The sequence below is a fragment of the Bombina bombina genome, chromosome 5 (assembly GCF_027579735.1).
Source record: "Bombina bombina isolate aBomBom1 chromosome 5, aBomBom1.pri, whole genome shotgun sequence".
Classification (NCBI taxonomy): domain Eukaryota; kingdom Metazoa; phylum Chordata; class Amphibia; order Anura; family Bombinatoridae; genus Bombina; species Bombina bombina.
In genome coordinates this window covers 939,179,388-939,204,271 of record NC_069503.1, presented here as the reverse complement: position 1 = coordinate 939,204,271, position 24,884 = coordinate 939,179,388, and the positions used below count along the sequence as shown (strand labels likewise).

At 38.5% G+C, this 24,884-nt stretch overlaps 1 protein-coding gene across 2 annotated transcripts in view; it reads left to right on the top strand.

The window, feature by feature from the left end:
- The first annotated feature begins 2,636 nt into the window (after positions 1 to 2,636).
- The window catches only part of STAU2 (staufen double-stranded RNA binding protein 2), a 1,329,984-nt gene continuing 1,307,736 nt past the window's right edge, over positions 2,637 to 24,884 (top strand). The window contains exons 1-2 of one of the 2 annotated variants that reach the window (XM_053715129.1): positions 2,637 to 2,708; positions 11,778 to 12,015. In XM_053715129.1, the coding sequence (XP_053571104.1) occupies positions 11,787 to 12,015 (229 nt within the window). In that variant the 5' untranslated portion in view covers positions 2,637 to 2,708; positions 11,778 to 11,786. The remainder of the gene's footprint in view (positions 2,709 to 11,777; positions 12,016 to 24,884) is intronic. The other variant, XM_053715130.1, reaches the window with a different exon arrangement.

The following is a 24,884-nucleotide window of genomic DNA, read 5'->3' as shown; positions in this document are numbered from 1 at the left end:
TTGCCTAATAGTTGCCCTCATCTAACGCCACACTAACATCATTCCCACCTTTGCAGTCCCCACCTCCTGTTTCTCATCCTCCTACTCATCTAGATTGTAAGTTCCCACAGGAACAGGGCCCCCAATTCCCCCTGTATTTGTTTGTTAAATTTTGTCTGGTGTCTCATATTGTACTGTACTTTTATCTTTGTAACCCATGGACAGCGCTGCGGGATCTGTTGGCGCTTTATAAATAAAGAATAATAATGATAATAACTATATATTTAAGCACTGCAAATTAGTTAACCACATATGTAAAGTCCTTACAGGAGTCCCAAGCCTTAAAGGGTCATAATAATTATATGCTAAATCACTTGAAAGTGATGCAGTATAACTGTAAAATGCTGACAGGAAAATATTACCTGACCATCTCTATGTAAAAAAGGAAGATATTTTTCACCTCACAATCTCCTCAGCTCAGCAGAGTAAGTTCTGTGTAAAAGGTTATACTTCAGCTGCTGCTTAGCTGCAGGTAATAAAATAAATGAACAAATGAACTGCAGCCAATCAGCATCAGCAGTGCTGAGGTCATGAACTCTTTTACTGTGATCTCATGAGATTTCACTTAACTCTCATGAGATTTCATAGTAAACTTCCTTAAACTGAATAGGGAAATAATAAGAGTGTGCACGAAGCTCACTCCCTTGGCTGTCCCGGGACAGACATACTGCTTTGCTGCTTAAAGTCCTTTGCAATGAGTTTTGAATACTTAGGACATTTTGCGTTAAAATATCTTTCTTTTTTACATAGAGATGTTCAGGTGATATTTTATAGTCAGCTTTTTACAGCTATGCTGCATCACTTTCAAGAGTTTTTACATTTGGGTATCATGGCCCTTTAAATGTCTTCCTCCTTAGTAAAAATAATTACTACCCAAAGGGTACTTACATCTTCCCAGGAGGGTCCATGAAGGGTAACCCTGGTGTTTTGTGGAAGTGTGTCAATGTGAGGAGCAGCCCCCCACCTGTAATTGTAACTCTGTACAAAATCTGCAATGATCTATGCAACTGTATCGGTTGTGTTCCTTGCCTGGAATGATAATCGGCTTGACAGGGCATCCTGGAAAGTCCATGGTGACAACATCAGTAACTTTCCAGAATTCCCTACCTATAAGATCAGTATTTCAGGATGGAGAGAGATTAGATGGCTGCATAGACTTAATTACACTGCAGTGTAATGTTCAGCATAAGTCTTACGGGTGAGGGGTTGCTCACAAATTAGTGCCAACCCCGCATGGCAACAGGGTTGCCCCCTAAGAACCTTCCCTGTAATGAGGTAAGTACCCTGAGGGGCTATAATTATTTTTAATGTAATGAGGGGCAGAGAGATTTTAATTTAAAAAAATGGTTTAAAAATATTACTTGGGACTGCGGTGTGTCCACTTGGGACTGGCAGTGGTCTATGGCTCCTGAACACTACTTTAACTGTGTGTTTAACCCCGTTTATAGGGTTTAAATGCACAATATTGCAGGGTTCCTAGTGCTGAAATGACATTCTTTAATAAAGACTATAATGGTCTTTTAATGTCTATTTGTAGTTAAAAATTTATTTAATAGTCAACCCCCATTGTCACCACTTGCATCAAGGTGATTAAATAATATCAGCAACACAGACGTAAGCATAATTTGATACCATTTGTAGCAATATTACAGAAATATTTACCAGAAAAAAAAAAATATTTAAATTGTTAAATGGAATATCTTCTCACTGTCGGCTTGATATTCAAAAGCTCGCTGGCATTGAGAAAAATCATTCAATATAGTGCAGAAAACCCAAAAGGCATTGCATAGCTGTTCATCAGTTCTTATCTCTCTAAGCCATCTAAGCCAGTGTCTGTTTTTCTTTCTTTCTGTGCCATATGACTGCAAAGCAGATTGGATAAGAGGTAAAAATGTCACTTCGAGGAAAAAAGGCATTTGTAGAGGGCGGCTGGACATAATAAGAAAACTTATAGATGATAATTAAAAAAACAGATTTTGTGCATCTTTTTTTTTTTTTTTTTTAAAGAGTACAAATGAAATAGCCATTACAATAAAAGATTCAGGATTTACTTTCTTATACTATAAACTTTACCAAGTTAATTGGAAAGTTGTTTAAAATGACATGTTCTGTTCAATTAAGTTTGATTTTATCACATACTTGTTCAGGAGCATACTCCAGTGCTTTTACAGAGCCGCATCTGTCTGACTGTTTATATATTATGTCTAGCAGCTTGCTGGTCCAAACGTTTTTTCCCCTTCCCATCCTGTTAGTTTTGCGCTTCCCACGAATCATCCCGCATTGCCAAATCTAGCCAGCAGAGGTCGCTGGTGCTGCTTAAAGGCTACTGTGAAGCACTAACAAACGTGAGGGCGGTGGGCTGTACCACTTCTCAGGCAGTGATACATATGAATGTATGTGGAATAATAGCAGCAGTATAGCGTGGAAGGATTTTAATGTAAGATAATCATGACATCTAAATTTGTTTTTATAATTCATGATATGGGCTTTATTTGATCATAGTTAAAGTTATATACCGGTTGATAAAATAGTGAGCCTCCTCTCTACCCCCGTAATGGTAGATGGTTTGCACCAGCGCTGTCAGCGTTGGGGGCGGTGCGTGGCCGCTTATTCTCTTTAGTGTTTGTCAATGTTGGAGGTGTGAGAAGCCCGGCCCGGGACAGAGGCAGGTAACGGTGCAATGTAATATCAGACAGGTGTTGCAGTGTTGTACACAGCATCGGACTTGTGTCTCTATACACACATTATATGACCTGAGAACACCGTGCTTTACATAACACACCTAGGTATCATAGTGCATAATAATATTGCACAGTTAGGTGATAAAACGCATTGTTACATTATACAGCCTTATATCATAGTGCATAATCACACTGCCCAACTGTGAGTCGTGGTGCACAATCACATTGCACAGCTAGATATCTTCGTACGTGGTTATAGTATACAGTCATGCATCATAGTACATGATCACATTGCACAGCTAGATACCTTAGTACTTGGTTATAGTATACAGTCATGCATCATAGTACATGATCACATTGCACAGCTAGATACCTTAGTACTTGGTTATAGTATACAGTCATGCATCATAGTACATGATCACATTGCACAGCTAGATACCTTAGTACTTGGTTATAGTATACAGTCATGCATCATAGTACATGATCACATTGCACAGCTAGATACCTTAGTACTTGGTTATAGTATACAGTCATGCATCATAGTACATGATCACATTGCACAGCTAGATACCCTAGTATGTGGTTATTGTATACACTATACAGTCATGCATCATAGTACATGATCACATTGCACAGCTAGATAAGCTAGTACGTGGTTATTGTATACACTATACAGTCATGCATCGTAGTACATGATCACATTGCACAGCTAGATACCTTAGTACTTGGTTATAGTATACAGTCATGCATCATAGTACATGATCACACTGCACAGCTAGATACCTTAGTACTTGGTTATAGTATACAGTCATGCATCATAGTACATGATTACATTGCACAGCTAGATACCTTAGTACTTGGTTATAGTATACAGTCATGCATCATAGTACATGATCACATTGCACAGCTAGATACCGTAATACTTGGTTATAGTATTGTCATGCATCATAGTGAATAATCACATTGCACAACTGGGAATCATGGTACATGATCACATTGCACAGCTAGATACCCTAGTACGTGGTTATAGTATACAGTCATGCATCATAGTACATGATCACATTGCACAGCTAGATACCCTAGTACGTGGTTATAGTATACAGTCATGCATCATAGTACATGATCACATTGCACAGCTAGATACCTTAGTACTTGGTTATAGTATACAGTCATGCATCATAGTACATGATCACATTGCACAGCTAGATACCTTAGCACTTGGTTATAGTATACAGTAATGCATTATAGTACATGATCACATTGCACAGCTAGATACCTTAGTACTTAGTTATAGTATAAGGTAATACATTATAGTACATGATCATATTGCACAGCTAGATACCTTAGTACTTGGTTATAGTATACAGTCATGCATCATAGTGAATAAGCACATTGCACAACTGGGAATCATAGTAAATGATCACATTGCACAGCTAGATACCCTAGTACGTGGTTATAGTATACAGTCATGCATCATAGTACATGATCACATTGCGCAACTAGATACTTTAGTACTTGGTTATAGTATACAGTAATGTATTATAGTACATGATCACATTGCACAGCTAGATACCTTCGTACTTGGTTATAGTATACAGTCATGCATTATACTACATGATCACATTGCACAGCTAGATACCTTTTGTACGTGGTTATTGTATACACTATACAGTCATGCATCATAGTACATGATCACATTGCACATCTAGATACCTTAGTACTTGGTTATAGTATACAGTCATGCATCACAGTGAATAATCACATTGCCCAACTGGGAATCATAGTACATGATCACATTGCACAGCTAGATACCTTAGTACGTGATTATAATATACAGTGATGCATCATAGTGCATGATCACATTGCACAGCTAGGCATCACTGTGCAAGATCACATGGCATATCCTAGTTTATAGTGGATGGTATTATCAATCTAGGTATAGTGCACAATCATTGTGTGCAGCCATCTACTAGTTAGATATCACAGTGCACCATAATATACATCCAGGTATCATAGTACATTATAGCAAATTACATTTCACAGTCAGGTGTTAGCATGTAGTATGATATAGTACTCAAATATGATATCGAAAGCACACTGCACCTCAAGGTATCATAGCTCTTTGCATTACATAGATGGTTACTGTATTGCATCATTTTATATAGTCAGGTGTCATAATTGATGGCGTTGACATAAGCTATTCAAGAAATCCTTGTGCAGTATATTGATTGTCTACTATGACTTTACACAGTCTTATATTGTAGTAAAATGATTGGTTCTTATTGTGCTTCACATTACATAACAGTATCCTAGTAGATATCATTAGGTAGACATGCATCAAACGGTTATCATACACTATTATCAAAAATCTTACAATGTTCTCCACATAAAAACTTTGCCAGGTGACATTATGACGATGCCAGGTGGGAGCAGTGTAATACTTTGTAATGTTATAACATTTTCTTTTATTTCTTTGTTACTTAAAGGGACACTGTAACCAAATTTTTTCTTTTGTAATTCAGAAAGAGCATGCAATTTTAAGCAACTTTCTAATTGACTCCTATTATCAATTTTTCTTCGTTCTCTTGCTATCTTTATTTGAAAAAGAAGGCATCTAAGCTTTTTTTGGATTCAGTACTCTGGACAGCACTTTTTTTATTGGTGGATGAATTTATCCACCAATCAGCAAGGACAACCCAGGTTGTTCACCAAAAATGGGCCGGCATCAAAACTTACATTCTTGCATTTCAAATAAAGATACCAAGAGAATGAAGAAAATGTTATAATAGGAGTAAATTAGAAAGTTGCTTAAAATTTCATGCTCAATCTGAATCGCGAAAGAAAATTTTTGGTTACAGTGTCCCTTTAAAGAGACAGTAAAGTTAAACGTAAATGAATTGGATAGATGAGGCAGTTTTAAACCACATTCCAATTAACTTATACTATAAATGTTCCTTAGTTCTCTCAGTATCCTTTGTTACAGAATGTGCACATGGCTTTAGCCCTCTAGAAGCAGTGTTTGCATCATTGTTTATTAGACTTGTGCATGCAGATCCTTCTTTAGGATCCGAATCTGGAAGTAAACGCTGTTCTGCTCTTTTTTTTAGAGCCGTATTGATTCTGGTACAAGATCACTACGTTAAGATCTGAATTTGCACCGATCTTAACGTGACGATCTTGCACCAGAATTAATCCAGATCGGAAAAGAGCCAAATAGCGCTTCCGCATTCGGATCTGCAGGCACAAGTCTATTGTTTATATCAATGTTGCAAACACTTCTGCTGCCATAGACTGCTAAAGACACGTGCATGCTCCTGAGTTCCTATGAACCTACCTAGATTTACTCTTCAACAAAGGATACCAAAGAAACAAAGAAATTTGATCATGGTAATAAATTGGAAAGTTGTTCAAAATTGCATGCTTTATCTGAATCACATGTTGACTTCACTATCACTTTTAGCTTTCCAAAGCACAACATAATTGCATAATTTAACATAAATTGATTTAATGATAATTTGTGCAGGAAACATTGAAAATATATTATTAGCTACTTTTTTCTTAATACATTTTTGAGCGGGTTGTAACAAAAACAGGGTGTTGTCTATATAAATTTACTGCTATTGCTATCATAATCCACAAGTTTAGCCAGCAAGGTGTAGTTTAAGCATTTTCAGGTAAAAGCTGTTGATTGGTTTATCAAAAAAGTTATATTTAGTCGGTCACATGGTGCGGGAGCAACAAACCTTTTAGTGCTTACCCGAGTAATCATGAGCTAGTGTAGCCAGGGTAGGTAGGGGGTATTGTGGGTGCAATAAAACACATTCAAGTGGATAGAAAAATGTCCTGAAAAGGGTATTTTTGTGAAGGGATGGGGACCAGAGTTTAATAGAGCATAAAGAAAAGTGATACAGGGACTTGTGGCTAGGAATCTTCTTTTTAACCCCTGAGTGGCTCCGTTGTACAAAAAGAAACAGATTTTCTGTGACACCATTCACTTATTTTCCGTCTTGACTACTAAAATTCTATCCTCTTGTCTCCCAATCTACCACTTATCCCTACTGCAATGCCTCTGATAGGTTCTGCTTTCTTGCATATTCCACATTTCATGCACCCTTTTGTCAATATTTCTATTAGCCTCCCTTAGCCTCAAGAATAGGATTAACAATTTTGACCCTAACATACAAAGCTCTTCCCAACACTGCACCCTCCTATATTTTTGCCCATGTCTACAAATACTCCCCAGCCTGTCCCTTGTGCCCTGCCCAGGACCTACTTTTCTCCTAGTCTTTCATTACTTCCTCACACTTTCATCTGCAAGACTTTACCAGAACTGCACCTCATATGGAACTCCTTGCCTCGCTCAGTCACACACGTGTATATTCTCCAAAGCCTCAAGCATTCGTTAAAAACATTTGTTCAGGGATGCATTTCAACTTACTTTATCTCCTGTGTCTGCTCCCTCTCCCTTAACTTCCCTGTGTTCCTCCTTTAGAATATAAGCTCATGAGTCCACCTGCCCTGTTGATCTACTGTGAACCAAGGGCAGGGCCTACTACCCTTTATGGTTCTTGCTGATCATTGTACTTCTCAACTGTATACTTAATGTTATATCTCTGTGTAATGTGCACTTTATGAATAAACAATAATGACAACCTCTTGTGGCCCAGTGGATTTCAGGGTTTTTTCCTTATACATAATTCTGACTTTGTCTTACCATGTTTTGTTTTTAGCTGTAGAGCTGAATGTCACTATAAAAGTGTAAAGTGATATTTCAATTTTTAAATAAACCAATTTTTTTTGGCGATTGCATTCTCATTTTGTTTCTAAAATGAAACACAAGTTTCCCCCCAAATAATTTAGTGTTTGTGGCTGAATCCTTTTTTTCAGACTGATCTGCTTGAGGATTGTTCACCTGTGTATCACAAATGAGATATAAGGAGCAGCTACATGGGTGTGCAAACTACTAATATATGTTCCTATTTGATTGCCACTGTTCGTTCCTTTCTTGCATTATGTCTGGAGAACAATAGGTTTTTTTCATTTTTTTTTTTACAAATAGGTCCGGTGGTGTTTGTACAAAGGGCTATTGACCTGAGGATTTCTGGGAAAGTTTCTAAAAGGCTTAAAGAGGGTAGTGGAGGGACGATAAGACAATAAATTGTAGTGTGCCAGCCCTCAGGTCATAATTTCAAACAAGGGGCTTATTTTGTTAATATGAGTGTCCATTTGATATCACTGTCACATAAATAGTAATGGAGGACTGAAATCATTTGAAACAGGGTATTTTCTTGTTTTAGTTGGCTGATCTCACAACCCTTTATGGGGAGTCGGAATAAACCTGAAATAAAGGAGCCTGACATTTCACCATTTCATCCATCATAAATGCACATTTTAAATGGACTTTGTTTTTGGCTTAAAGTGAAGGTCAATTTGGATGAATTAGTGCCCGGTTTTTAATAAACCTATTAAAAACAAGGGCACTTTAATTAATCAAAATTGACATTTCACTCCTTTTCTTCAAAAACTTACCTTTTAAAGGGACAGTCAACACTTTATTTAACATGATTTTATATTGAAAATAAAAAAAACGGAGATCCGCCTGCACTATGCCCCTCCTGCCTTGCCGCCTTGCTTCTGTCCTAATCAGCGTCGCTAACTACTCTAATACCCGGTAAATATGGCAGCCGAACTCGCCCCACCGTTACATAGCTGCCTTCTTCAACTGATAAGCAAATCAGAATCCAGTCCTAGGACAGAAATTGCACCATGCCCGAGAGAGTCCCCCCCCCCAGGTTTGACCTTATCCACCTGCAACATGGCCCTCAGCCGTTCCTATCTAATAAGAGTTCAAATTGGGTACTTAAACTGTGTTTAAGGTAGTAGTATTGTGTCACATTGCTGTAGTTAGAGGAAAGTGTACAGTATAAGAAGGGTTAGTTTGTGGTCCACTCCCAGTGCAAGATATGTGAATATGTGTAAGAATTGTTATCTTCCATTTTTGTAAGGTTCTACATAACTGTGATTTAGTACTACCATGATGGGCAACTGAGTAAACACTGGCTAACAGTTTCCTTTTTCCGGTTGTTGTCCATTGAAATGTTATTGCCAGTAACTGGTATTTACCTTGTTACTAGATTTAGTTAAAGGGATATGAAACCCCCAAAATATTATTTTGTGATTCGGACAGAGCAAAAAAGTTTCAAATTTGCTTCTATTTTCAAATTTGCTTTGTTCCCATGATATTCTGTGTTGAAGAGAATACCTAGCTAGGCATCTGGAGCACTTCGTGACAGGAAATAGTGATGTATATCAATAAAAGAAACTGGCACTAGTATAAAGTAAATCAAGGGAATAATAAACTCACTAATCTAAAGTGAGTTTGGTGCTGACCCCTATATTAAATTAGAAACTAAAAAGTGAGTAAGAGAACCCAAGTAGGGGTTTAGAATAGCACTCTTCCCTATAGTAGTAAGCGGTGATTGCATAAAACAATGTACCTATGGTCTTAGAAAATTGTACCCTGAATAAGTCAAAATTATTAAAATATAACTTTTAATTATATTGTTAAAATTCAGAGGAAAACGCCTCTGCAAGACTAGCGAGCCATACCTTGTGAACTGTTAATGAACCTGTCCATCCACCTCCCTGTTTCCTGGCCGATAGCTTGTCGTCGGCTTCAGGTGACAGAGGTGGATAGCATGGTCCCAGTTCAAAAAAGTTAATAAAATTTAGCGTAGGATAGCGCTAAATACACAAACGCGTTTTGGCTATTTATTGGCCTTTGTCAATGTGTAAAGAATTTTTGGACAAACAGAAGCCCGGGTGCCACCTCTTTATATACCGTGTGATTGGATAAGGCATATCCTATCAGCATTAGAAGAAATAACATGTCTGTTGTAAGACCAATCAGATCCTTCATATTGGTATGCTGGGCGTGAGTCAGTCCGGATTTGGCATGCAGTCATCAGGGCGTGATACACACCCTTTTCTTGGACCAATCTGGTCCCTTCCCTTTTCTTGGACCAATCCAGGCTCTTCCCTACGATCTAATGGGCATGTGTGGGTTCCCGATCCATGGTAGTTATGTCAGATGTAATACAAATATCGCTACTTGGCATTCAAATCACAGATTACTGTAATTGTGGTCACAAAAAATGTGTATATTATATTAAGGTACAACACAACGATCCACTCGCTTTATTTGGATAATGATTTATCATGCAGTGTCAGTTCATTGCATGTCTACATACATTACATGTTAGTGTTATGAGTCTTATGTCATAGGACAATCCGGAACACACTCCCCAAGTTTGATATTGATAGCATTATCCATGTCGGTAATGGGTGGCAATGTAGAGGATGTATTAGAATCTAAATAGGGTCACACACAGTGTGATAAATGATGCTGAGGGACGTAAATTCACTCAAATAGGAATACTGTTAGCCATGTAATATTGGGATATGTTCAGAGTGAATGTATCACAGATATATCAGTTCAATATTTACATATTTATTGTGCACCCAGTAACATGTACATAATAAGGGAATTATAGAGTGACTTAATGATTAAGATCTAAGCTCATATCCCATTAAAAATATATACGTTGGGTGCAATAACTGATAAACTGAATCTCCACAGCTCAGACATTTTGTGAGTAATTACACTTAATAATCAAAAAGTCCAAAGATGCTTTAACTTGGTAGCTCTTCAAATACCGGCTTATTTTAGCCAACGGTTTAAAGCAGAATTCCACTATTAGAGATCATTACTGTAAATCCTCAGTTTATTAATATTAGGGTTTGAATCACCAAATATTTATTCTAGTCTATATTGCATTGTGTCCTATTTCAAAAGAATCCATCCTAAGACACCTATATGTGCTGCCATCTAGTGCTCTTGCAAAACTGCTGCCAAATAGTGCTTCATAAATGGGCCAGCTCCTAAGACCCTGCTTTTCAATACAAGATACTAAAAGAACCAAGAAAATTTGAACATAGAAGTAAATCAAAGTTGTTTAAAATAGCATGCTCTATCTGAATCATACAAGAAAATGTTGCGGTTTCATATTCCTTTAAGGTTACAGAAAGTCCTGGTTGGATTAAATAATACTGTAATGTATTGTATTAGTTTGTAGGGAAGCACTAGTTGTTGGAAAGGGTTAAAGGGACAGTCACACCCCAAATTTTTGTTGATTAAAAAGAAAGATAATCCCTTTATTATCAATTCCCCAGTTTTGCATAACCAATACTGTTATAGAAATACACTTTTTACCTCTGTGATTGATTACCTTGTATCTAAGCCTCTGCAAACTGCCCCTTGTTTCAGTTGTTTTGACAGACTTGCATTTTAGCCAATCAGTGCTCACTTTAGGGTAACTTCATGTGCATGAGCTCAATGTTATGTATATGAAACATATGAACTAATGCCCTCTAGTGGTCAAAATGCATTCAGATTAGAGGCAGCCTTCAAGGTCTAAGAAATTTGCATATGAACCTCCTACGTTTAGCTTTCAACTAAGTATGCCAAGAGAACAAAGCAACATTGGTGATAAAAGTAAATCGGAAAGTTGTTTAAAATGACATTCCCTATTTAAATCATGAAAGTTGTTTTTTTTGGACTTGACTGTCCTTTTAGATAGTCTTATATATATTAAAGTAAGGAAAATAAGTCAAATGTGATCAATATAACTATTAATAAGCTGTCAATAAGAGATATCCAACAACAAAAAAGTCTTAATTCTAATGGGATGTCTCAAACACTGTTAGCTCTTTTATGCCAGTATGTTAACCATAATAATGAGTCTTCTGCCAGACAAACGCTACAGCCTCCAGTGTTGGGCAGTTTTTCTCTGTATAGCATTTCAGTACTTCTGTCTTCATATTAAGTCAGGGTTTGACAAATCCTTAATACCTTTGACTACTTGAATTGTACTATCTATATACAATAAAACCTTTTTTTGTTATGAAGTGTGGTTAGCTCCTTTACTATTGAAGCAGGCTCTTAAATATTAATAATGCTTTAAACTTTCTCTAACAATATTAATTTATTTGTGGCAGAAGCAGAGGATGGCACAAATTAAGGCACAGTCATCAGCATCCCTCTGTGACTCTTCTTTTCCTCCTGTGATGCCCCCTCCTGTCACCAGTGCCAGTGCAGTGAGTCTGCAGTCTTCCCTGAATGGGTCTGCCACAGAGGTAGCCGGAGACAATCCAACTGAAAGTCTTGTGGACTCTTCTAAATCTGTAAGCTCACCTGGCAAGGTTTCTGATGATGGACAAACCAAATTAATGGAAGGTAAAGCCTAAATAATTTCAAAGAGAAATACCTCATTGCTGAGTATTGCCTTTTTCTGGCAAAATATAACTGAAGCTCAAAAAATATTTAGTTTTCTATGTTGCAGATATTTTGTATAGTCTCTGACCTTTCTTTAGTGTGTGTGTGTATGTGCTTTTTATTTATTTATTTATTATTTATACATAGAACAGTTAAATGAGAGGTTAGGTGATATATTATTACATAAAAAGTTTTCTATACTCTTCATAATTGTATTAAATATTACATGTATGCTAGTAAAATGTATGTATCTGTACGTGTGCTTGTTACACATCTTTGAACAGATGTGTCCAAGTGTTTCCCATGTGGAGGGCTTACTTGAGTTGCAGGAAAAAATAAAATATAAAAATGTACTTCAATCTGTTCATTCTTCCAAAGAAATTATGTACATTTTGGTCAGTTCTGGACTTGCAGTGTTTGTGAGAGTCTTTGTAGGTCAAAACCTTTTATTTTTTCATATTTGTGGGAATGCACTTCCCTTCCATTAAATTGTGGCTTCTTCCTTTTCAATTGACAATTATACACATGGCTATATGTGAACCAGTTACAGGCCCATGTGAGAACTCTTTCTTGTAATTCAGACTGAGAACAGATTGTATTATCTCTTATAAGGTGATTAACATAGAGGGGGTCTTTTTCTTTCTTTTTGTTTACTGTCCCTTTTAATCAAAACAAAATAGAATTGCAGAGTTCTGAGGTATTATGCAAGAAACAAGGATCCTAACGCACTTGCTATAGGTACAATGGATGTTTCTTGGAGACCCAGTCTGGCTTGTCTTTCCTCCAGTTGCTCTTTTTCCTCATGTTATGCATTCAAAGATGGTTAATTCTCAGAATATCAGTTCTGAGATTTCCCCCTCAGAAAATTGGTAATAGGAGTAAATTAAAAAGTTGCTTAAGATTGCATGCTCTATCTGAATCATGAAAGAAAAACATTGGGTTTCATATCCCTTTAACCTTCAGAATTTTAGGAAGTATTCACAAATTTGGTTGTGGTTAGAGTGCTGTATATAGAAATGTTTAATCTTTTTATGATCTTGTCTGGTCCCAGAGAAGTTAAGAAAGGTGCTTTGAATAGGTGGGTTCCCTCTGTGATACTTTAAGCGTACAATTCAATATGATTGTGTCTTCATAGGCATCTTTTGAAAGTCTGGTCATGCAGACTTTTCTTCTTAAGATACTACCAAAATTGCAGAGAATCGACTGTCTTCTTTTTAAACTAATGTGGCTGTTTCTTCTAATTCAAATAAAGTATGCAGCAGCTTCTTGAATTTTATTTACGGGTTATGAAGGCTCTTTGGTTTCTTAATGCCAGAAGTATGGTAGTCGCTAATTTGGCAATACATGCTTTATGGTTGAAGCATCAGGAGGCACATGCAGCATCTAAACTCAATTTATTGAACCTGCCTTTTGAGTCATCAAGGTTGTTTGCAAAGCAGCTTGATGACCTGATTGCAAAGAGAACTCGGGTAGGGGGGGGGGAGTCTTTTTTTCTCTTGTAAGATGTATCGAGTCCACGGATTCATCCATACTTATGGGATATTCTCCTTCCCTACAGGAAGTGGCAGAGAGAGCACCCACAGCAGAGCTGTCCATATAGCTCCTCCCTTAGCTCCACCCCCCAGTCATTCTCTCTGCCTGCTTAACTGCTAGGAAGGGCAAAGGGTGTGTGGTTTTTATTTTCTCAAGCAAAAGTTTATTTTAAAAGGTACCGGTGTGTACTATTTACTCTCTGGCAGAAAAGGGATGAAGATTTCTGCAAGGAGGATGATGATCTTAGCATTTTGTAACTAAGATCCACTGCTGTTCTCACAAGGGCTGAAGAGTACAGGAAAACTTCAGTTGGGGGAACAGTTTGCAGGCTAAACTGCATTAAGGTATGTTCAGTCTATTTTTTTCTAGACAGACTGTGTTATTTCTAGAAAAGGCTGGCAATATCCCCATGAGGGAAAGGTAAGCTGTATTCAGTAAAAGAGGAATCCAAGCTTGCATAAAGGGCTCATAGTTACTGGTGACACTAATAGGAAAAAACGTTTTGGTTTAATTACAAATAAAACGTTTTTTGAGGGACTTTAAGGGGTCTTTGTGGCTTGTTTAAGGGTTATTAACCCACATGGCTAGTTTAAGAAACACTCTGGTGTTTTTTAGGCCCCATAACATCGAGTGAGGTGGGAGGGGCCTATTTTCAGTTGCACAGTTTATTTACCTCAGAAGCATCCAGCTACTTCTCCAGAGATTCCTGCTGTATTTGAGGGCTGTAAAGAGGTTTTTTTCCCCCACAAATCGTTCCTAAAGGGCACGTAGGTGCCACAGCAGAGCTGTGGCAAGGTGCTGAACGTTATTTTACCGTTTTTTAATTTTTTTCAATCCGGTTTTTACATTAAGGGGTTAATTGTTTATTTGCATAGTGGTGCAACGTTACTAAGGCTTTATGATGCTACTGTAAAAATTTCGTTTTGTTTACTGCTTTTTTACATTGTTTTGCAGAGTTTGTGCAGCTTTTTTTCTCTTAAAGGCACAGTACCGTTTTTCTTTAAAGTGTTTTATTTGATTAAAGTATTTTCCAAGCTTGTTTGTTTCATTACTAGACTGTTTAAAATGTCTGACACCAAGGAAAAGAGGGTTTCCTAAAGAAAATTTTTGTTCATCAAGGTTTTCTTCTCCAACCTACTGTATGCATTGTTCCTGTAACTACTGCAGCTGCTTTCTGGTTTGAGGCTCTCCAGGTGGAGACTCCATTAGAGGATATTATGGATAGAATTAAGGCCCTTAAGTTGGCTAATTCTTTCATTACAGATGCCACTTTCCAAATGGCTAAATTAGCGGCAAAGAATTCAGGTTTTGCCATTTTAGCACGCAGGGCGTTATGGCATAAGTCCTGGTCTGCTGATGTGTCGTCTAAGTTGTTGAACATCCCTTTCAAAGGAAAGACCCTATTCGGGCCTACACTGAAAGAAATTATTTCAGACATCACTGGAGGGAAAGGCCATGCCCTCCCTCAGGATAAAACAAATAAGATGAGGACCAAACAAAAAAATGTTTGTTCCTTTCGGAACTTCAAAGGTCCCGCTTCAGCTTCCCCTGCAGCAAAGCAAGAGGGGAATTCTGTCCAATCCAAGTCAGTCTGGAGACATAACCAGGCTTGGAACAAAGGTAAACAGGCCAAGAAGCCTGCTGCTGCCTCTAAGACAGCATGAAGGGGTAGCCCCCGATCCGGGACCGGATCTAATAGGGGGCAGACTCTCTCTCTTCGCTCAGGCTTGGGCAAGAGATGTTCACGATTCCTGGGCTTTAGAAATTGTGTCCCAAGGATATCTTCTGGACTTCAAAGACTCCCCCCCCCCCCAAGGGGGATATTTCACATTTCTCAATTGTCTGCAAACCAGACAGAGAGGCGTTCTTACGCTGTATAGAAGACCTACATACCATGGGAGTGATCCGCCCAATTCCAAGAACGGAACAAGGGCTAGGTTTTTACTCCAACCTGTTTGTGGTTCCCCAAAAAAGAGGGAACTTTCAGACCGATCTTGGATCTCAAAATTCTAAACAAATTCCTCAGAGTACCATCTTTCAAGATGGAGACTATTCGGACTAGTCTTCCTCTGATCCAGGAGGGTCAATATATGACTACCGTGGATTTAAAGATGCGTATCTACACATCCCTATTCACAGAGATCATCATCAATTCCTCAGATTCACCTTTCTGGACAGGCATTACCAGTTTGTGGCCCTTCCTTTCGGGTTGGCCACGGCTCCCAGAGTTTTCACAAAGGTGCTAGGGTCCCTTTTGGCGGTTCTAAGACCGCGGGGTATAGCAGTGGCGCCTTATCTAGACGAAATCTTAATTCAGGCGTCGACTTTCCAGCTAGCCAAGTCTCACACGGACATCGTGTTGGCTTTTCTGAGATCTCACGGATGGAAGGTGAACATTGAAAAAAGAGTTCTCTCGTTCCTCTCACAAGAGTTTCCTTCCTAGGGACTCTGATAGACTCGGTAGAAATGAAAATATTTCTGACGGAGGTCAGAAAATCAAAACTTTTAATCACTTGCCAAGCTCTTCATTCCATTCCTCGTCCATCAGTGGCTCAGTGTATGGAGGTAATCGGACTCATGGTAGCGGCAATGGACAATAGTTCCTTATGCCCGCCTACACCTCAGACCACTGCAACTATGCATGCTCAAACAGTGGAATGGGGATTATGCAGATTTATCTCCTCAACTGCATCTGGACCAAGAGACCAGAGATTCTCTTCTCTGGTGGTTGTCTCAGGACCACCTGTCTCAGGGAATGTGTTTCCACAGGCCAGAGTGGCTCATAGTAACGACAGATGCCAGCCTGCTAGGCTGGGGTGCAGTCTGGAAATCCCTGAAAGCACAGGGATTATGGTCTCGGGAGGAATCTCTCCTCCCGATAAACATTCTAGAACTGAGAGCGATATTCAATGCGCTTCAGGCATGGCCTCAGCTAGCTGCGGTCAAATTTATCAGATTTCAGTCGGACAACATCACGACCTTAGCCTATATCAATCATCAAGGAGGAACATGGAATTCTCTAGCAATGATGGAGGTAACCAAAATAATCCGATGGGCGGTGGATCACTCTTGCCATCTCTCAGCAATCAATATCCCAGGGGTAGAGAACTGGGAGGCGGATTTCCTAAGTCGTCAGACTTTTCATCCGGGGGAGTGGGAGCTCCATCCGGAGGTATTTGCCCAGCTTACTCAGCTATGGGGCACACCAGAATTGGATCTGATGGTGTCCCGATAGAACGCCAAACTTCCTTGTTACGGGTCCAGGTCCCGGGATCCCCAGGCGGTACTGATAGATGCTCTAGCAGTGCCCTGGTCCTTCAATCTGGCTTATTTATTTCCACCGTTTCCTCTCCTCCCACATCTGGTTGCCAGAATCAAGCAGGAGAGAGCTTCAGTTATTCTGATAGCGCCTGCGTGGCCACGCAGGACTTGGTATGCAGACCTGGTGGACATGTCATCTGTTCCACCGTGGACTCCTCCCGCGGACTTCTAATCCAAGGTCCATTCAAGCATCCAAATCTAACTTCTCTGCGTCTGACTGCTTGGAGATTGAACGCCTGATTCTATCAAAGCGTGGTTTCTCTGAGTCGGTCATTGATACCCTGATTCAGGCTAGAAAGCCTGTCACCAGGAAAATCTGTCATAAGATTTGGCGCAGATATCTTTGTTGGTGTGAATCCAAGGGTTACTCATGGAGTAAGATTAGGATTCCTAGAATTTTGTCCTTTCTCCAAGAAGAATTGGAGAAGGGATTATCAGTTAGTTCCTTAAAAGGACAAATATCTGCTTTGTCTATTCTTTTACACACACGTCTGGCAGATGTCCCAGACGTTCAAGCGTTTAGTCAGGCCTTGGTCAGGATCAAGCCTGTATTTAAACCTGTTGCTCCACCATGGAGCCTAAATTTGGTTCTTAATGTTCTTCAAGGGTTCAGTTTGAACCTATGCATTCCATAGATATTAAGCTTCTATCTTGGAAAGTTTTGTTTTTAGTAGCTATCTCTTCGGCTCAAAGAGTTTCTGAGTTATCTGCTTTACAGTGTGACTCACCTTACCTAGTTTTCCATGCAGATAAGGTGGTGGTTTTGCGTACCAAACCTGGGTTTCTTCCTAAGGTTGTTTCTAATAGGAATATCAATCAGGAGATTGTTGTTCCTTCTCTGTGTCCTAATCCTTTATCAAAGAAGGAACGTCTGTTGCACGATCTTGATGTGGTTTGTGCTTTAAAATTCTACTTACAAGCAACTAAAGATTTCCGTCAAACATCTTCATTGTTTGTTGTTTATTCTGGTAAACGGAGAGGTCAAAAGGCTACGGCTACCTCTCTTTCCTTTTGGCTGAAAAGCTTCATCCGTTTGGCTTATGAGACTGCTGGCCAGCAGCCTCCTGAAAGAATTACTGCTCATTCTACTAGAGCAGTGCCCTCCACATGGGCTTTTAAAAATGAGGCTTCTGTTGAACAGATTTGTAAGGTGGCGACATGGCCTTTGCTTCATACTTTTTACAAATTTTACAAATTTTGATACTTTTGCTTCTTCGGAGGCTATTTTTGGGAGAAAGGCTCTACAAGCAGTGGTGCCTTCCGTTTAAGGTACCTGTCTTGTCCCTCCCTTCATCCGTGTCCTAAAGCTTTGGTATTGGTATCCCATAAATATGGATGAATCCGTGGACTCGATACATCTTACAAGAGAAAACAGAATTTATGCTTACCTGATAAATTTCTTTCTCTTGTGATGTATCGAGTCCATGGCCCGCCCTGTCTATTTAAGACAGGTAGTATATTTTTATTTTAAAAAACTTCAGTCACCACTGCACCCTATAGTTTCTCCTTTTTCTTCCTAGCCTTCGGTCGAATGACTGGGGGGTGGAGCTAAGGGAGGAGCTATATGGACAGCTCTGCTGTGGGTGCTCTCTCTGCCACTTCCTGTAGGGAAGGAGAATATCCCATAAGTATGGATGAATCAGTGGACTTGATACATCACAAGAGAGAGAAATTTATCAGGTAAGCATAAATTCTGTTTTTGCCTCGAACAGCTAAGGTAAGGAAATCCTACAGTATTTTGTGTTTGGCAGAAATGTCTGGCTATGAAGTTCTAGAGAAATGTTTTGTTTCCAAGCATGGAAGCAAGCCGCAGTTTCCAGGGGAAAGTTTGGGCCTACTCAACATGCCAAGACCCAGTGACTGGATCAGAGACCAAGCTGTTCCTGTGGGGGGACGTCTGTTCAGGAATGTTTAGAGTCAGACTATTACATTCAAAGGACATTGACAATTATCAGCAGAGGTTATATCCTGGAGTTTCGAAAGAAGCCTTCAGTTTTTCATTTCTGTGGATCTATTTAAACGGAATGTGCTTTTCCAATATGTGAATCCAATATTGTCAGCCAACGTCATCCAAGAGATTCCTGTAACACTTGATAAAGGTTTTTATTCACGTATATCTTTGTGTTGAAAAATCAAATAGAGGCCAGTTCTGGATTTAAGTGCTCTCAATCTGCAACCTACAATGGAGCACTTTGATCTTGTCCTCTTGCTAAAGCATTATTGCTGGTTACTTCTTATTTTGCCAAGTCATTATTTTATTGTTAAGGCCTAAAATGTGTACTGATTTTTTTTTTTTTAAAACTTAAGTTATTTCTGAAGAATAGTGCTTCTGACAAGGTTCTTTTCCTCTCTTGATGGCCTTTTCACATCTAAAGGTATACTGTCGGCTTTGGGCTTTTTTTTCTAGATGGTATTAGTTAAAGGGCCATAATAATGAAACAAAGTAGATGCTGTAATTCATTAGAGCATGTAATTGTAACACTGGTTATGCCACATATGTTTAATGTGTTCAATCCTTTGCGGGGGTTAAACGCACAAAACTGGGGCCTCACTAGTGTTTAAAGGGATACTGAACCCAAATTTTCATGATTCAGATAGAGCATGCAATTTTGAGCAACTTTCTAATTTATTCCTATTATCAAAGCTTAACATTCCTGCTTTTTAAATAAAGATAGCAAGAGAACGAAGAAAATGGATAATAGGAGTAAATTAGTTGCTTAAAATTGCATACTCCATCTGAATTATTAAAGAAAAAATTGGGCTTAGTATTCCTTTAAAATTAAAATTTTCTGTCTATGGTGTTCATATGGGTTTAGCCCTCAGCTTTGCTGTAGGTAACTACTATCACCCTTATACTTTCTGAATTCAAAAATATTTGTTCTTGTAGATCTGTCAACTGCTAGAATAGCTTGGGGCTATTTTATGTTAACCTGTTCCTCACTTCATGGTGTCATTCTGTCCCAGCCCCAGACATGAAATAAAAACTTTCCTTTACTTAGTGTAAGAACACTAAGTGGAAATACAAAAAAATCTTAAATATAATCATCCTAAAACAACCAAAAACTATTTATAATGTAACTTCCATACTCTGCCATCTTGAGCCTCCTGTCATTCAATATGTCTAATATCTCCATACATATGTATATGCAGTGAGTACTGGTTGAATTTTATTTTCCCACTGCTTTATCCTTTTAAGTACAGGGAGTGCAGAATTATTAGGCAAATGAGTATTTTGACCACATCATCCTCTTTATGCATGTTGTCTTACTCCAAGCTGTATAGGCTCGAAATCCTACTACCAATTAAGCATATTAGGTGATGTGCATCTCTGTAATGAGAAGGGGTGTGGTCTAATGACATCAACACCCTATATCAGGTGTGCATAATTATTAGGCAACTTCCTTTCCTTTGGCAAAATGGGTCAAAAGAAGGACTTGACAGGCTCAGAAAAGTCAAAAATAGTGAGATATCTTGCAGAGGGATGCAGCACTCTTAAAATTGCAAAGCTTCTGAAGCGTGATCATCGAACAATCAAGCGTTTCATTCAAAATAGTCAACAGGGTCGCAAGAAGCGTGTGGAAAAACCAAGGCGCAAAATAACTGCCCATGAACTGAGAAAAGTCAAACGTGCAGCTGCCAAGATGCCACTTGCCACCAGTTTGGCCATATTTCAGAGCTGCAACATCACTGGAGTGCCCAAAAGCACAAGGTGTGCAATACTCTGAGACATGGCCAAGGTAAGAAAGGCTGAAAGACGACCACCACTGAACAAGACACACAAGCTGAAACGTCAAGACTGGGCCAAGAAATATCTCAAGACTGATTTTTCTAAGGTTTTATGGACTGATGAAATGAGAGTGAGTCTTGATGGGCCAGATGGATGGGCCCGTGGCTGGATTGGTAAAGGGCAGAGAGCTCCAGTCCGACTCAGACGCCAGCAAGGTGGAGGTGGAATACTGGTTTGGGCTGGTATCATCAAAGATGAGCTTGTGGGGCCTTTTCGTGTTGAGGATGGAGTCAAGCTCAACTCCCAGTCCTACTGCCAGTTTCTGGAAGACACCTTCTTCAAGCAGTGGTACAGGAAGAAGTCTGCATCCTTCAAGAAAAACATGATTTTCATGCAGGACAATGCTCCATCACACGCGTCCAAGTACTCCACAGCGTGGCTGGCAAGAAAGGGTATAAAAGAAGAAAATCTAATGACATGGCCTCCTTGTTCACCTGATCTGAACCCCATTGAGAACCTGTGGTCCATCATCAAATGTGAGATTTACAAGGAGGGAAAACAGTACACCTCTCTGAACAGTGTCTGGGAGGCTGTGGTTGCTGCTGCACGCAATGTTGATGGTGAACAGATCAAAACACTGACAGAATCCATGGATGGCAGGCTTTTGAGTGTCCTTGCAAAGAAAGGTGGCTATATTGGTCACTGATTTGTTTTTGAATGTCAGAAATGTATATTTGTGAATGTTGAGATGTTATATTGGTTTCACTGGTAAAAATAAATAATTGAAATGGGTATATATTTGTTTTTTGTTAAGTTGCCTAATAATTATGCACAGTAATAGTCACCTGCACACACAGATATCCCCCTAAAATAGCTATAACTAAAAACAAACTAAAAACTACTTCCAAAACTATTCAGCTTTGATATTAATGAGTTTTTTGGGTTCATTGAGAACATGGTTGTTGTTCAATAATAAAATTAATCCTCAAAAATACAACTTGCCTAATAATTCTGCACTCCCTGTATTGATATATATGCCAAAGGTTTCCAATACATATATGAGCATTTGGATTTGTATGATCTATGGAATGGAAGAAGACCCCAGCTATTAATACAGTAGTACTCATTCTACCAGGTTATGCCTTCATGAAGCCTCAAAATTATTCATAAGTTAACTGAGTTTTAACAGTGCAATGTACTTCACTGGTAGCAATTTGTATGGTTTTGTAGGCTGCTTCCTCAGTTCAAGGCAAGGAAGATTTTCTCTCCTCTCCACCACCAATGATTTATGTGTGTGTGTGTATAAGAGTGAAATAAATAAATATATATGTTCTATGGCAATTTACCTCCTGGGTGCAGCTTCTTTTAGCCCCGTAATACCTATCGGAGTAGAACTTTCCTGTAGAATATCAGTCGGAGGAGGCCCAATAATGAAGGCCGAGACTATCGCCTTGTTCACAGAAGAATTGCCTGGTTTGTGTATGTAATTTAAAACTAAATAAATGTCTGTGAAAATTTGGAGTTGAAAAAGTGGGACCACTAGCTCTTGGGCAACTTTTTCAACCCATTACATACACAATGTCATACGTAAACTTGTATTACACCTTTTATACGCTTCTAATATACATTTGTATTGAGAATAAAACACTATTTGTATACAATTATATACTAATAAATATTTTAAATGTATTCTCATACCTAAAAAGAGAATATTCTTGTTCACATGGCAGCCAGCTGAGGCAGGGATAATTGTACACATACATATTTAGCCAGTAATATACACACACTCAGAGATATACGCACACACACATACAATCACAGATACATACAAACACTCTCACACACACAAACCCTCTCGCACAAGCTCTCTCTTACACACTCACACAAACTAACTCTCACACACTCTTACAAATAAGACTCACGCACACTTTTTTTTTTTTTTAAATAATTTTTATTGAGAAGTAAATAGCAATACAATACAGTGTATAAATAACACCGTTAATTCAACGTTGAAAACAGAGAGCCAAGGTACGACATGAGCCTACCATAGGTAGGCAGCGAGAATGGCAGACAGGGGCTCTCGCCATGAACCAATAAACTACAAACAGTGAGAAATTAACCATACTAGTTGGTTTATGGAACCTTATGTGAGTGTCCGAATAGAGTCTAGGATATTATATATAGAACTAAATTTGAGCAGGATTACTAAAGGAAAAAGATCCTTATGCTAGGTCACCAGCCAAAAAATGAGAGCGGGGGGGGACAAGAGGGAGGGGGAGGAGATAAAGAGAGGGGAAAACAAAAAAAGGGGGTGGAGGGGGGTTATCATGTGGAGGGTCTATCATATAGGGATAGGAAGGGGAATGTAGAATCAGGGAGGAGACTGTAGCAAGTCTCCGCCGGGCAAAATATAATTAATTCAGGAGCCATCTGCCTTCTTTTCAGATCAGGAGAATCGATTTCTCCCCCAGTAGGTCCCAAGGCTCCCATGTCACAGCATATTAGGTCAGTTTGTTGACGGGAGATGTAGACATAGCTTTCCATAGAGCGAAAATATGAAATGAGGTGAACCACACCTTGCCAAGAAGGGCATTCAGGCTTCTTCCAATTCCTTGCAATAGATAATTTGACGGCCATCATGATTGTTATAAACAAAATGTGGCTCAGCGCGGGAGAAGAACGCAGACCGGCATGAACAAGAGCCGTCTCCGAAGGAAGGGAGCTGACTAGTCCCAGACGACAGCATAATCTTTCCACCCTGCACCACAATGGGACTATTGCAGGACATGCCCACCAAATATGAGGGTCACCTACCATCTGGCAGTCTCTCCAACAGAGGGGTGAGCTGTTGGGAAACATTTTATGCAATTTGGCTGGCACATAATGCCATCTGGTTAGAAGCTTATAAAACAGCTCAAAGAGTGACTCACGCACACTTTTAAACACTCTGTCACACAGTTTCTCTCACACATATTCTCACTTTCTCACACACACGTCCTATTGCTCACTCTCTCATATTCTCACTATCTGACACACACAAACTCTCTTACACACAATTGTTTTGCAGTTACTATGGAGGTTGCACATTTATTACTGTAGCACCCCTACTTCTTAAAGGCACTAACAGCCATACCTTTACAAGGTAGTTTTTTTTTACATATCCTATGCTACAGCAGGACAAGGAGAATGATCAATAAGAAAAGTAGGAATAAGTATATATGATACCCTCTGCCATCTCCACTGTGCAGCCGTTGATGGGGTACAAGCTAAGTTTGCTAAAAAAAAAAACTAACACATTAAAGTGTAGAACCCACCTCTACTATAGACAAACTTTTAACCATCATCTTTTTCAGGCAAGGCATATTTTATACTGATCAGATTAGGGGATTCGTTCTGCATGTAACATTATAGATACTTTGTTTTATGTTATTTATCACCCTATCATTTTGGGAATATTGACCTGAGAAGTGCAGTGTTACTGGGAGTGAACTGCAACAGTATATACAATAACTTTATTTGTTATATGAAAATTGTTGTGTGGGGCAGTATTGGAAAAAGTCTTAGTAACATAATATGAGAAAATCATAATTTAAAATTGTTCCAGCAGCATATACTGTAAATGTATATGCTATATATAGGCCACAAAAAATATGTGCCAGCAAAACATATCATTTAGTTTTTTTTAATTATGTAAAAAAATCCTTGTAAAAGAGGCAATTCCCTGTAATATTTCAAATAAACTTTAAATTATTGTACAGCTGCTCCAGTCTGGCTGAATGATAAGCAAGTCAGTGTATATATATATATATATATATATATATATATATATATATATATATATATATATATATATATATATATATATATAAATCAACATGGCTTAGCCTGCAAAAAGTTATAGGGGTAATATTCTGTTTTTAGGGCACTTTCTGCATGATTGTGAATTGTTATAACATGTTAAGCATTTTTATATTTTAAGAAAACAGAAATCTTTATAAAAATGAAAGTTTATATGACAGATACTGTACATGTTGAAAATAGCAGAACATTTTTCCCAAGAAATTTCAAGGTCATCCAGGATCACTGGACAACTGTTTGTGTATGTATGTATGTATATATGTATATATATATATATATATATATATATATATATATATATATATATATATATATATATATATATATATATATATGTATATATGTTTATATATATATATATATATATATATATGTATGTATATATGTATAT